Here is a 15,948-nt window from a genome sequence, read left to right as displayed (position 1 = left end):
AATGAGCACACGCTTTCGACATGAACAGAGCACGTACTTTTCACCTGTTTGGACACTTGAAACACACACATTTCTACTGCATGCTTTGTTGACCTGATCTTTATCTGGCAGAAACGCGCGTATTTTGCCGGATAAAACGCGCGCTCAAAACGTGCGTTTTCGGTGGCTCCAAAGCGCACGTCGTGAACGCGCATTTTCAAAAGTAAATCATATGTCAAACGCGCGTTTTGATACAAAAAGCGCACGTTTTCGACGTGCGTTTCCAGACAACTCAAAGCGCACGTCGAGAACGTGCGTTTACATGGAAAATCGAACGTCAATGACGTGCGTTCGCTGTCAAATCGCACGCTTTTGACGCACCAGTGTGCAATTAGATGCCCTACCAGGCGTTAATTGATACTTTGGCTTTCCATAACATATTGTCCGACACGCGCTCTCTGTCCGATGGTGGGAGTGTGCTTACCTGTGTTTGAGCGCATGTGTCTGTGAGCGCGCATGTATCAGGGCGGAACTCGATACGGAAAGCAAATGATTGAATTGTAAATGTAGAGACTTAAATGACATGCCGGCGTATAAATAAGATAAAGACCATAATGCTATTTAGTTTGTTTAATAAAATACCCCCCCCTCCCACGGAAAAAAAACTCTTCGAATCTACATGATTCACATAAATGACCTTATTTTTATTCGAAAAATTTAGACGAAAAGCTTTCAGGTATGAATATACATTTTTTTGGATGATCTGAATCATTTCAGCATGACAAATATGCAACAAAAAAAATCCGGAAGGGCCAAATACTTTTTCACAACACTGTACACTGTATGTTCAAAACAACGGCGTAGCTTGATGATGCTGTAAAGAAGGAGCGTGGAATAATGGGAACTGTCATCTTCAACTCCAACACCAATAATCATTTAGATGTGAATGAAAAATCAAGTAACAAAGTTTTATAAATGTTGCTTTTGATGACATATTATTTCATTATAATGAATTAGACGCATTTGACGTAATTCATCAAATGAATTTATTAATATTTAGTCAGATGATCTAAAAACGATAACTGCTTGTTCAGTAAATATACATGAGATATTGTACAGGTGACACTCTGCCCACGAGACTGTGTTGTCATGGTTTCTCCGCCAGTAAAAGCGGAAGTTATAAAAGCGTTACGCTGAAGGTTGCAGGCTTTCCATCTAGTGTCTTTGGTAGAGTGTATATGATGCCATTGACATGCGACTGCCAGGCACGGTCCGTGTCACTGATTAAAATGGCGATTTTCTCACGATTTACTAGTTGGCAACATTTGAGATATTGCAAGTACTCAAGTAAACAAAATATTGGGAACAAAATAAAACAGACTTCATTGGGTCATAGGAATATGTCTTAAGTGTCTTTCTGCATGTGAGGGAACACTTAAAAAACTGAATGCGGTTAGGAAGACGTGACGAGAGCCGTGAAGCGGGGCCGGTGGCGTGATTGATAGTTTGAATCAGCTGTGCGCACACCGGTCCCACATATCTCACGGAGGAGATTGGGAGCATAAGAGGACGAGCGACATAACTGCTGACGAGAGAGGACCGGGACCGAACATGTTTAAGTTTATATGTATGTTCTTTTGACCTGCATTCGGCCGTGAGGTGGATGCCGGCATTTTACTTCAGTCTTTTTGTTTGTTTATTTTATTAAAACTTTATTTGAATGTTCGCCGGTTCCCGTCTCCTTCCTTCCTTTTATTTGAACCTCATTACACTGAACTTTACTATATTTTGACATTTCCAAACCGCTACACAATCCGCCTGCATTCTGTTCAAAGGGACTGCTGCAATTAGCCAAGAGCATTCAAAACTGTGGAAAATCTGCAGAAGAGAATCTGCGTGCATTGCGCTTTCCTTAATGTCGGAGAAAAAGGCCTTCACTGTCTCGGAAAGACAACATGGCATTAAGATGAAGGCGGCATTGATGCATCTGTGCATTTACATAGCCGCCCATTAAAACCAGACCACTCTGTCATGCCTCGAAGGCCAAATCAAATTTATAGTTAAAAGGATTTACATGTGAATTGAAATTCATCACTGTTGAACACATTGTCCAGACAATGAAACACAAGTCTGGAGGTACTAGTGGAAACGGATTATGCATCTGGGAATCACGGATAAGATAACAGGAGATCACCAGTACTGGATTGAGTGCTCAGCAGGAATAATAGTGATTTAGTGTACATCAAACACTGGCGTGGTCTTTGTTCAGAGAAATTACAGACTATACCTTCATATCAGTATAGTTTCTGGAGCTAGAGCTCACCCAACAATCCATCGCTTTAAATCAACAGATATGTCTGGAATTGATGTGTATCATATGTTTTCATGTTTTTTTGTGGTTTGTAGAAGTTAGTTTTCCATTTGTTCCATGTATTAATTGAAACAAAAACAGCATCCACATAAGAAACACCATTATGGGGAGAAGATGTAAGAATTTTAATTTTGTGTAAACTATACCTTTGAACAAAGGGCCAGACAGCTACTAAGAAGATATTATACACATACAGACAGACAAATAAACTTTCTGAAACTGAACCGTCACCTGAAGATTATAAATCTAAGAACTGACCGATTGTCCCAGAAATTGTGTTCCAGTTTCTCTCCCTCTCTTTCTCCAGAAAGAGTTTTGTCTTATAAAAACAGAACAAGAGTGTATATGCCATATGTACCACACATTAATCAAAATCAGTCCAAAGAGTCTGCATTAGACGGCATACTGCCAAGGAAATTTTACTATACAAACCACACAAATGCGTTTTGAAGACGAGGGACTTTGACTGGGAAACAGATCTTGGGTCCAAACTGCTTGTGTTGCAACATAGAAACAGAAATGCACAGACAAACACATGAAGAAACGAACGTACTCAACAGCTATTTCTCTTATTTATTGAGGAGTTGTAATTAAAAGCTCTTAAATACTTTTTAAACTTGCAATGTGTAAAGTTTAATATTGTGGTTTAAAAAAAAGAAAAAAGAGCAAGTGCATAAAAATCTAAAAAGGGTTCAAAACGGTCTCCTGACCTTTCTTCAATTTTCAACGGTAACCTGTAATAAAGATTTGTAATTTAAACTGTCAGGCACGTTTTTGCGGGAAAATGTCATTTTACATATTTTTTTATCATTAACACAACCTTTAAATTAAGATATTTTAGATTTGTTCCTGAATTTTATAATTAATTTCTACAAAGTTCTCCAAACATATAGCTTCAGAAAACTCGTATTTCATTATTATTACTAACTCTTTATTTTTGTCACTGAGTTTTGCAAATATCTTACTAAAAAAGTATTAAAAAGTGCTTGTCAACTTTAACAACACAGTATTTAATCATTTAAAAAAAAAACACTTCCTGAAAAAGAGCGCATTTCGGAGAGACGGCGAGGATATCTATATAGAAACCTGGTTCGTATCACAGATAAAAGTTTCCATTACTTTTGTCAGGGTGGGATTTTTGTGCTTTCTGTATAGCGTGACATGAAGATGCACATGCTTTCATGTTATATATCATATCCATGTGCTGGGCTTGTTGCCATGTGCTCTGTGTAACTAGTTTTGAGTAGCAGTCTATGGTGGTCTTTCTTTAAGACCCTACCAGCATTCTTTATGACAGTACGTATGTAAGAAGTTCTTCCAAGCCTCCAATAGCAACCGCTAGACTGAAATACTACATGCATCAAACACAGATGCTGCCAAATAATGCTTAGAGATGTATTCTAGTGCAACAAACAGGGACATGATCCTGTTGCATGTGAACGTAAATATATGGATCTCTGACCGCAGTGATTAAAGGGAATTTATAATTATATGTATTACGTAAACCCCATAAAATCATCCCTTGTAAGAATTCTTGCCAAAGGAAAAAGTTAAACACTCATTTTACAATTAGTTTTTTATACAATATTTTTAAGGATGCTCAGATTTGTTATTTTTAAGCATACTTTTGGGAACGAATTTGTCCCTAAAATATGGTTAAGTAGACCACCCACAGATACATTTTTATAGAGCAAAAGTATATTCTGTGCCAGATACTTAAAGAAATTATCCTTTTCAGAAAAAACATCAAGCCACTGAACCCAAATCACAAAAAACTCAATGAACTACAGCCGGCCCAGCTGAAAAAAACTGCAGACATTTGTTATGATGTGTTTAATAACCCGCTCCTGAAAGGATCCAGATTTTATGCAGATACATCCTTAAAAAAATCTTAATTCATCATCTGCAGAGTTGATAAATCAGGCACCAAGTAAACTATCAAAAAATACAATAGAATTGCCAGTTCTCAGATATCATTGCTGTTATTCCACTCAAACCAGACAACATTTTCCATTTTACCCAGGGCATTGTGGGTCAAAACGTGCTTCCAAAGGCCTGTAAAAGATCTGATGGGATGACACAGAGAACAGACTGTAGATGTTTAGATGGCTGCATATGCCAATTGGAAAAAGTGATGTTGAAAGTGACGTGATCCCACAAGTTTTGCTGAATAACATTTAAAATGAAGTTTTGTTGAGTTTTGATGCATCTCGGATGTGCATTAAAAGCTATGAGCTCATACGCATGCCATAAAGGAACATATTGCACATGAAAGGCACATCAAAGGTTAAAAGTTAATTTTAATTTAGGTCTTTGAGAAGCTTCACAGAGTTTCAAGTTTTATTATGCCCATCAAGTCTAGTATACCTTGTAGCTTTTTTTTGCCAAAAATTGCGAAGCGGTCAAATGACTGGCATGGCAAGTCAGTTTTTAAGTGATTTTTTTAAAAAGACAGCAAAATGGCCAGTGTTAAAAAAAAGTCAAAATGAACTCTCACATTGTATATATAATCCACACTTTGAGAGCATGGATTATATATACTGTACACTGTGAGTGTTAATTTCACCTTTTTAACACTGTCAATTTTACTGTGTAGTTCACTCAAAACTTTTAATGATGTTTTGGGTAATCATTTTTTCAAATATTTTTTCTTCTTCTTTGAGACACAAAAGAGGATATTTTGATCAATTACTCAGTGGTTTTATGTCTTTTAAATGAAAGTCAATGAAGTCTTGTGTTCATCCAGGCATACATGTATGGAAATGCAGGAGGAAATTATAAAAATTTGGGGTAAACTATAGTTTTAAGAGCCTGTTAAACCTTTGAAAACTGAATAAACAAGTTCTTCAATCTCTTTAAAAGGCACAAATATCACACATGCTACAAATTTCGCAAATCTGAGGACAAGTGGATTATATCAGTTTGGTAAAAAACTGCGCTGTAAACCTTTTATGTAGGGCATAAATCATGTTAATCCAGCCAATCAGGCTGGAGTTTAAAGTCTGGGGCAAAAATGGATGGAGACGTAAAAAAAAAATGATGACATTATTTACTCAACCCACATGTTGTCCCATATCTATAATATTTGCACTCATGTTAAGTCAACCTCTGTGTTATTTTTCAACTACACAACTAAAAGTGTCAGTAATACTTCAATGAATACCTTTCATATAACGGTAAAACTGTTAACATCCGGATATTCACCAACTACGTGGAAACCATGATCTATGAACCAAATTTGTCAACTGATACACAGTTTAACTAAACCATAATCTAAACCAGTTTCAGAGATTTAGAAAACCAGAGGTTAGTTCCATAACATCTTCCAGAGATCCAGAACCGGATCTTCATCTCCTGACAGACAGCACCCACAAATTGCCTCTTTCCTCTCCAAGCAAGCACACATTACTCGGCCAAGTCCATTGTTAACACTGTTGCCAAAACTACTGAAGCCAAGCAAGGCTACACAATAAATCACATCAAATGACAGAAAACAGTAGACCAAATTACACCAATTACTGTAATTACCATAAATAATGATAGAAAAATGTACAACCACAACCATGTACTGCAAACACATTACAAGAAACATCAAATATGTAATTTCCCTCCAGTCTGCATGTTTATGCCTATTTCAGTCAGATTTCTTTTCTCTATTTCCCCAATTGTGTGATTAACAGCAACAGTCTCAGAAATTATTAATAATGAATGAAACAAATTAAAAATAAGTAAAACAATAGTTAATGTGTGTGTGTTTGGGGGGTGGCTAAATGATAATCCTAGTCACATAAAGAAGCTTTTAAAAAAGAAACTGCTCTGTGCACCTACTGCCCTCTGCTGGGCCACTCTGGAACTCCCAGAGAAAGAAAACACGTGTTTTTATTAAAATGGAATAATTTTCTCACCCTCTGATCCAATTTCTCATTCATCATCACTTCACAAATCCCTTTCCACCAACTTCCTGATTCCATTCGACTTTTTTACTCCATTTAAAAACCAAATCCTGTCTTAATATTTCCCCATATACTTTTTTGCTTGGAAGTGTAGCAAATTTTTAGCAGGAAATGTATTTATGGTTGCAAGTGTTTGTATCCTAATGCAAATTGTTGAATCCTTGTCTATTTGTAAATCACTTTGGACAAAAACGCCTGCTTTAATAACTATATACGTTCTTACATTCCTCATTACTACAGTATATTTTGTATACAATGAATTAATACATTTGGAACCTCCAATAAGTGTCAGTACTGTATTGTATTATACTGCACATGGTAAAATACTGTACACTCTAGTAATATGTGTGTGTGTTTGTACCTCAGGCTGGATGGCTTTGAACACTGGAGCATCCATGAGAGTGATCTGACCCTGCAGAAGAATAAATATGGGATAAGAATCATATCACTCAATTCATAAAAAATAGCCCAAAAAACAAAACAACAGAAAATTTATTATGGATGATATTGTAGACCATTTTGATTAGTAATAATAATGACATTAATAAATATTAATAAAAAAGTATTGCAGAGCACACAAGTTTAATACAATATACAACCAATTTATCTTTACTGTAGCATTGTACGCTTACACAACAGTTTATGACGTGTATTTGCATGTGTGTTTTAGAAAGAGAGAGAGGGTTTGGCATGTGGATCATCTTCGTGTTATTTACATGTCCCTATCAGACACCATGTAGAATCAAAAATGAATAAATAATTGATGTATTGAATACATCAATAAATAATCACATTTCGCTCAGAAAGAGACGCTTTCAGGCAGGCTTTCAGAATCAGGTCACATGTCTAGATCAGGACTGGTGGAGGTCAGCTGAACACAGAGAGCGCCCCCTGGTGACACTGCGTGATTCTCACTGGTATGTTACACCGTTTCAACACGTAATTAAAACTTGCTTGTTTTAAGACATCAAACTGTTATGCACAAAATAAACTGTACAAATTGTGCATCATAATTTTTTTGCTTCCCAGATTGTTTTAAATTGGTTTCATAACTAACAATGTCAGAATCCAGTCTCTATCCAGCGCTTGATCAGAATTTACAATAAGAAAACCACTATTTCATAAAATACATTTACACACAAGGTCTTAAAGGTACACAAAGGTCCTAAACAAAACGGACTACAACTGCGAGAAACTTTGAGGAACATCATAACAGATGACTTCAAGGAAAAATGTTACAAATTAATGGAACTACCCGGCTAGAAACCGGCAGGAGTGAATTGCCCCAGATGACTGTTCCTTTAAATCATCAGAGAGAAGAGAATGAGAGCTCAAATTTCTACCTCGGATCTTGCAATGTTTAATTTAAACCCTAGAGCGCATCAAAGCCTGAATGCCAACAGGACATTAAATATTACTGAAGACGTGCTTAAGTATTTACTTCTCTCTGCTCATATCTCCTCATCTCTTTCATTCTTTCTCGGTTTCCATGCATTTGCTTTGAACCACCTGATATTAGAAGGAGAGTTAGCCCTAAAGTGAAAATCCTTGAAATATTTACTCCCCCTCGTGTCAAAACCTTTCTTTCTTCTGCAGAACACAAAAGAAGTTGGCAATCAAACTGACTTCCATTGTATGGTCACAAAACCACAGAGACATCTTTCAAAGTATCTTCTTTTGTGTTCCGCAGAAGAAAAAGTCATATACAGGTGTTGGACAACATCAGGAATAAATATGTATAGAATTACATTTTTAGGTGAACTATTTCTCTAACATCTTTTGTGATCAAGTCACACGTTGTCATGAGAGGCAGTTGAAGTAAAACAATGTCTGTGATCACAATTTCTTAAAGATACTTTCCATTTTAAATAACATAAAATTGACAGATAATTGGACATTGACAGTGTTTTGACATTCTTGAAGAACAGTGGCAGGCTAGATTTTAACATAGCCATGAAGAGACTTTTTTGGAGATCTTGGATTTATTGTATGTTACACAGCCTAGTGTTATCAGACATAATACATTTGTTGTTTCAAGTAACAACATATAGAAGTTATTCCAAAGATTTACAGGTTATTTAAGTTTAAATTTGATTTAGTTGAATGGCTGATTTACAGGGGACTAGGCGGACTCTCACTATAGGTTTTTTATACAAATTTCTAAATTTCTTCAAGCAATTGGATATTTTAGAACAGTTAACTGCGACTCGCTTTTTAAATCTGGAAAAATAAACACTTAAAAGTGTCTAAACAAAGACAATCTGCATTATACAGAGAATACTCAGACTTACTGCATATTCCTCTGGCGTGACCTTCAGCACATCAAAGACCACAGCATCAAAACTCTTGAGCTCTGATGAGCCCTTTTCACTGAGCGACTCTGAACTGCTGCTCTTCTGCAAATAAAGAGAGATGGTTTAGTTTGCTTTCACATACAATTACATCTACTATTTGGTCGGGATAAATCCACTAACTATTTGGTCGGGAATGACCCATATTACCCCATCATGCACTATTAGATAGTGTTTATGTGTGTGCTTACCTCTGACGCTGGGGTCGCGAAGGTGGAGACGCTGGGCTGGCCATTGGAAATGTCCATTATTATCAAACCATCAGATACTACGGCAAGAGCTCATCATCTTCATCGTCATTGGCATGCCTGATTGGCCCCCTGCAAATTCAACACACACATTCATTGGTCAAATGCTGCAAAAACCTACTAAATACCATAATAGTTCCACCTCAGTTCTTGTCTTGAAATCCAGTTATGTCCAAACATAAGGTTTCTTTAGATTCATGCCAGAAAGTTTGACTTTTTCAGGAATATTTTCCTAACATTCATTTTGAGTAAAGTTTTACTTGTATAGTACTAGTATTTCAAAAAGATTTGCTGTGTTCTGTGTGCTACATGTTTAATTTTGTGTGGAGCCAGCGAAGATCAGGACAACTAGCTGCCCCATAAACACTGTGCGGCAGATTGCTGTGTGATTGCTGGGCCACAGATTTATAGAGGCTGTAAAACATGTTTAAGGAATGCTTTCAAGCACTGAGAGCATCAGCAAATCTCCTCCAGAGAGCCTCAGAAAGCTGTTTTGTCTGGAAAATGTTTTTTATAAACGTATATTGTACAGGTTGACCTGCTTATACTTAACATAATTGTGTTTTTTATGAACGCAGGGTTTTAACATTTCTAACAACATATTTATCCTCCTGTCATGTAAAACATGTATGTGACTTTTTCATATGTGGTACAAAAAAGAAGATACCTTGAGAAATGTGACCATGTCAACCATTCAACAGAAGTCAATGGGGCCTAGTGCTGTCTGGTAAGCAACGTTCTAAACTTTTTTGTTTATCAGAAGAAAAAAGTCATACTGATTTGGAAACAAATTAAAGATTTTTTATTTTTGGCTGAACTATCCTTTAAGACTGAATGGAATATTTTTCACACAACAAAAACCAGTCATGACCAAAAGGTGTTTATGTACTTTCTTAAGTGACGACCACATTTTGGAAAGCTGACACTCGCTTCTGGAATCTGCTTTTTATTTAAATTTATTTTTAAAGATGTGATAAAAACTTTGTATTCATGTTTTATAGTTGTACTTGGAATTTAAACTGAAGCACATCTTTGGGGAAAATTTAAGAAGGCTTGGTTAAAAAGACAGAGAATATATGTGGAAAGCTTACAGAGTCAATATGACTACATAACAGGATCAACAAGTATTAACAAAAGACAAACATAGACAAAAATAGTCAATGCATGCTTTATTTCCTGTGGGATTTCCCTTTCCTATATTTTTTTTAATAGAAATATCAGAATAAAACACATATTGGCCTAGTTTTGATTGAGGGTGTGTAGCTAATCTATTGTTTGTTGAAAACAGTGTAAGCGTATACCACTGCTAGAGAGAACAACATTCAGAAAACAAAAACGCCCGTAAACACTACATGGATGACTGCTGACCTCACTGTCAAAACACTGCCAAAACACTGCCTTCAACATTTGGTTACACGTGAATTAAATGAGCAGGTGTTCAGGCAGCAATGAGAACAGTGTGTTTTGCTTTAAGAGTGAACAGGTGCCTCGGAGGCATTAGTCTGTATGTGTGCACTTTAGGGTTGTTTAGTAACAGGTGTTGCAAAGAGTTTGGAAGACTTTAGAGCTCTGCTAAACTGAGGACTAATCAAAATCGCAGCTCTAATTCAGCCATCTCACACACAAAAATATTTTCATTGGCCAAAGAGCTCCAAAGCAGTTGTTTGAATAATGTGCAATAGGAACAATTCAAAACTTACCAAGTATTTGTCAAATATGCATAGTGAAGTTGTGCTGTGTCCTCCCTGCACTTGTTTGGCTGCGTTTTCCCTCAGAAACATTCACTGAACAAAACCTGGTAAGAGAAACAAAAAATAAAAAAGACTTAGTCCAAAACATGCTTAATTAATACATCTAAAAACGTTTTAAGCAGCAAAGCATGGAGTTGGCGCATTCAGCCTTAATGCATGCCAGAAGAAACAGACATTGTGTTTCAATGTGAATACCACTAGGTGGCACTGTATATGTGGATTAAAAACAATAGCAGTGTGTTAGTGGAATAGGTCGTGGCTAAGGTTTCAGAGAGTTCAGCGTAAGGTCATTGTTCAGGACGAGAATATACGCCAGCCGATGCATGGCATTGCAGGACAGATGCGAAGCAGGATGCTAAGTATTTTCTCCTACACAAATATGAAAATAAGCCTTGAAAACATCACATGTCTCAGCAAAACATTTAATGCATATTAAGAAGAACAATCTTCTTCAGTCTACATAAACCGAAGGCCTCCACATGTCACTGACAGAAATATGACACACTTAAGGGTTAGAGAACTAACACAAGTTTAGAGAAAAATACAAAGACTAAAACAAAAAATATGGCTATAGCTAAAAACACAGAAAAACTATAAAGATAACTTCTAGATAAATTGTGAAAAAAATGGTTTATTTATATTTATTTGTAAAAAAAACCTGCACCCGCTGGTCAAAATTTGATGGAATAAACCTGAATATTTATGTATCTTGGCATGCTCACAGTGAAAGTCAATTCTGAGAAATTCATCAGTTGCTGGAATGAAATGGCCAATATTCACATTAAAGGCACATTTGGAGTGGTCTCCTAAATTATTCTTATTTTCTTTTAATTCTCAACATATGCAGCTACAATTTGGTTTCTGTTTCCATGGCAATAAGAGGACGACTCCACAAAAGTCTAGACGTCCAAGGTATCTTATAAATGGACCGTGAAATAGAAACTTCAAATTCTCACAAAAAATTGTCACAGACTTTCGTTGCAACTTGTAACATATCCACCGTTCCTTGCGTTTTTTTACCAAACATATTTTTTTGTAAAGAAAATGTAATATAATTGCACGGTTGAAAGAGTTTAAAGTGATAGTTCATCCCAAAATGAAATTTCTGTCATCATTCACAAACACATATTTTGAAGAAAGTTGGTAACCGAAAAGCACTGGCCTACATTCACATATTGCATGGACAGAAAACCAATGCAAGTAAGTGAATATCTTCTTTTATGTTCTTCGAAAGAAAGTAAGTCACACAAGTTTGAAATGACAAGAGGGTGAGTAAATGATGACAGAATTTGTATTTTTGGGTGGACTGTCACATTAACAAATGTTTAAACTGAAGGATTTTAATTTATATTAATTCGAAATAGCATTCAGTTACAAAAAAAGAGTATAGAACAAAACATGCATTATTCACTTGACGTTAGCACAGAAATGGTGACAATTCTTGTCTTGTCTTGTCTTGGCAGCTGTTTCATCAATCTGTGACCGTAAAACACCTGCAGGCGATGACGCATGTAACAGCTGACATAGGATCAGATCATGTGACAGAGATGCATAGCGTAACATTTTACGGTCCACCGAAAAGATTGTGAATGTTTACAACTATGCTGCACGCAGATTTCATTTGTCAAGAGCAACACAGTCATCCCTTTCTACACGTGTCTGTCTCGAGACGGAATGTTGGGATGAGTATTTGCGAAGGAAAGATAAATCTGCCAGACTTCGGAAAGCTGTTGAAGGAGATTTTGCTAAAACACTCGCTAGACACAGAGGAGGCTGAGTGAGAGGCAAAATGGAGATCCGGATGAGAATGAGCGTGGGAGGTGTCGCTGTCTTGTTGCAACCTGCCGGGGGAAACAGTGTGTAACAGAGACACTAAGCCTGAAGGAATGAACAAATCCCACCTTCATTAAAATGCATTTCCCCTCGACCCATAAAGCATGCTCTTTCATCGCCCTGTACAGGAACCAACAAAGACATAACTTGGACATAACATCAACTGGCCTAAATCTCTTGCACGCCCTCTTTTAGTAGAATGTGAATCAAAACAAAGCAAGAGGTAGTTTTATATCGCAAAGTTTATTTGAAGCAAACTTGCAGTAGTTAATATGTGGCAAAGACTTTACACAATGTGTTTATGTTGTGTTCTCAGAGATGGCTAGTTAACCCTCTTTTCCCGCTTACTTTCGTTAGGGTTAGGGTTCGTTAGGGTTAGCGCGCACACACACACATTTCCAAAACTTGGCTCTCTGCCTCCTCTGGGGCTTGTTCATCCATTTTCATTTGACAGTCACAGACACAGAAAGAATACACACCCTATGGCCTTGAGGGAAACGATAATAGGAGACCATTAAAATGTAAAATATGATCTTATGTGCTCCAGTTAGCAAAGATGAAACTGAGAGCAAGTGTTTTAGTGTACTCCATTTATGTTACACTAACAACAAACTAATGTTTCTGTGTATTTACATTTATAGCCTCTGAAAGAGAACAATAGTACCAAACAGAGAAATATCTTCAGAAAAAAACTGCCATCTGACACACATGGTCAAAACATATCCTTCAAATAACAAATACAATGTCCTTCAGTTGATTCATGGCCTATGAATAATTAAGGCAAAAAGCCCATGCCCCCCCCAAAAAATACTAAAGAGTTGTAAAATAAATTCAACTTTTATCATTTTCTGTTTTTATAGTCAAAGTTTTAAGTACAAAAATGATTCAGTTATTGCAAAACATAGCAATAAGTAAAAAAAGTATCTTGCATCCCTAGCAGTGATTGGAGTTAATAGGCCCTTTTTATATGACGTCACTTATCTTCAGTTCTGCCGTGAAGCAGTGTAGTGTTGCTTCACAAAGACCCTTGCAAATACGGCTAGATATGATGAACAACATCTTGCGGACACATTTTCGCTTACGACAAGATCAAAGCTACATAAAGGATATTAATTCTTCATTGAACAGTACCTGTTTGATTATGAAGGTAAGTGTTTTGTTTTCTTTTTGTGTTAGCGAAGGTACTAGGATAAGTACTTGAATATGTGTTCTGTCAGTTTTTTTTCACTGTTGTTAAATTCCAGAGTTCTTCTTCTTCTCCTTGTTTGTTGCAAGACGGATGTTATGATACACTGCTTTGCGAAAAGGAAGTCAAGTCATTGTGAAAAGGGCATATTCCTTTTCAATATAAGACGGTGAGTCACACTGATTCCCATGGATTTGATAACACTCAACGTAATTGACTTTCAATTCCCAACTGCTTCAAAATCGAAGCGATTTCATTAAGACATATTTTGTGTAGAGTCCCAGTTTTCTAAATAGCCAGGAGCAAGTGTGACGCCGTTGAATGGCCTTCCCTTCAATATTTTCTTGCTTAAATGCCATCCAGCCATGTGTGATCTAGTGTGTCTCAATTTGGAGGGACAGTAAGGACACATTATAAAAAAGACGCATTGTAGCGAGAAATGTTCAGGCTTGAGAAATTATATGTGCACATGGACTAAAAAAAAATTCATGATTCAGTGATATGAGACTGAAGCGTCTTACAAAACGGATTTTCATCAGCCTCGACAAAAAAAATAAAACATGCAAAACAGCACAACATATTTTTACACAGTTTGTGTGTGCACGCAATATTGTGTATCTGTATGATGAAACAGCAATAACCCAAGCTAAAAACTATGTCCAACAAAATATTCAATGCTGGTTTCCAAACAGGTTTCTCAAACCCTCCCCCTGCTTCCATTGGACAAACTGATAATAACCCCACCCCACTAACTCATACTATTGGTTGAATTGACTTTGCTGGGCTGGATGAGAAAAAACTTCAACACATTCTCACGGCTATTTTACGAGGTGGCTAATAGCGCTGGGTTCGAGACCCTTTTTATGAATCGATTTGATTCTTATTTATATGATTTAAATTAGATTAAATTTAAATTCAATATCGATTAGTTATCAGTATTGCATTTAAAATATTAGTTTTGCAGACATGGAATCCATATTTAAATATATATGCTGGTAACTGAAACCCAACTGCTCAGCTAAATTAATGAAATTCACATTCACGTTAATAGTTGAGCCCACACAATTGTTTTGAATTACTTTTTACATTTACTATGAGTAACCAAACACTACTGTTAAAAAAAAAACATTGTAAATGTGAAATCATGAACAACTTGAAATTCATGAACAACTTGAATCATGTTTAAGAAATAAATCAGATATCAAAATTCAACTCGAATAATGACGCTATCTCTGGACATGAGGAGAAATACAAATTATATTCCATGAGGCACCTGCATTAAGAATCGATTTGGGGATTAAGATATTTTTTCTTTAAATTGATGATCAATTAAAATCTAATAATCTATATTTTTTGCCCAGCCCTAGTGGCTAATTCATATGAATTCGTAGAATCTTATTTGCACGTTTTTTAGTACATTTTGCTTTCATGGCAGTGATTTTAGGTTTAGGGGTTGGGTTAGGGGATGGGATTTAGTATGCTGCTTATTAAATAATAATACGTTTCTGTACAACTCACATCGTACAAATAATTCAAATTAGCCACTCTGTTAAATAGTTACGAATTTCCATGAGATCAGGCTGAAAAAACGTCTAATCTAGGCCTGCACGATAATTTATCGCGATATCACTAAATCCTATTGAAATCAAGCTGGCTGAGATATGCAATGTGTCAATATTTTTTTGCTTGTCCGTGAAGCACGGCTCTGGGATCAGTAGGAAATGCTGCTGGATCTAAAAGCAGTGCGAGTTGCTTAGTTTGTGCATTTGAAAAGCAACACCTGTCAAACATGATCCTTATAAAATATACTTTATTATCATAAAAATACCTGATGAGGCTTGAGTACCAGTGATAAAAAGATGTCCATAGGCATTTCCTAGATTCTAGAACATGTTATGGTCTTCTTCTGCAGTGCGTATTTGGAGTTTCTGCACGAGAGCGCCCTCTGGCTTTCGGACGCAGAAGCATTTTCCCGTACTTCGTGCTGTGCATAAATCGCGTGACATTTATCGTTGGTTTATCGGGACCGCCCTAGTCTAATCAGTCCGAAATTGCAATTCTCACTCTTTTAATTTAATCAACTGGCATACAAATGGCTTACATAAAGCATATGTATGCATAGTAAGCCGAAATAGGAGAAAATATTTTAAAAGTTCACATTTAAAGTTAAAAATGTTTGGAGGTGTGCTGGAGATCTACACAGAGACAGAAATAGAGAAAGTTCAAACAGCTACAGTGCATGAAATGCAATCATACCTCAAATATGTATAGGGAAA

At 36.4% G+C, this 15,948-nt stretch overlaps 1 protein-coding gene across 2 annotated transcripts in view; it reads right to left on the bottom strand.

Annotated features, from left to right (window-relative positions):
• ralgps2 (Ral GEF with PH domain and SH3 binding motif 2) overlaps nt 1-15,948 on the bottom strand; it is a 104,371-nt gene that overhangs the window by 54,747 nt on the left and 33,676 nt on the right. For both annotated transcript variants that reach the window (XM_056763872.1, XM_056763873.1), the window contains exons 2-5: nt 10,603-10,697; nt 8,846-8,974; nt 8,595-8,699; nt 6,665-6,715 (exon numbers count right to left, since the gene is read on the bottom strand). In XM_056763872.1, the coding sequence (XP_056619850.1) occupies nt 6,665-6,715; nt 8,595-8,699; nt 8,846-8,902 (213 nt within the window). In that variant the 5' untranslated portion in view covers nt 8,903-8,974; nt 10,603-10,697. The remainder of the gene's footprint in view (nt 1-6,664; nt 6,716-8,594; nt 8,700-8,845; nt 8,975-10,602; nt 10,698-15,948) is intronic.

The sequence above is a fragment of the Triplophysa dalaica genome, chromosome 13 (assembly GCF_015846415.1).
Source record: "Triplophysa dalaica isolate WHDGS20190420 chromosome 13, ASM1584641v1, whole genome shotgun sequence".
NCBI classification, from domain to species: Eukaryota; Metazoa; Chordata; class Actinopteri; order Cypriniformes; family Nemacheilidae; genus Triplophysa; species Triplophysa dalaica.
Note: the sequence above shows the minus strand (reverse complement) of the source record. Positions and strands in the feature narration are given on the sequence as shown.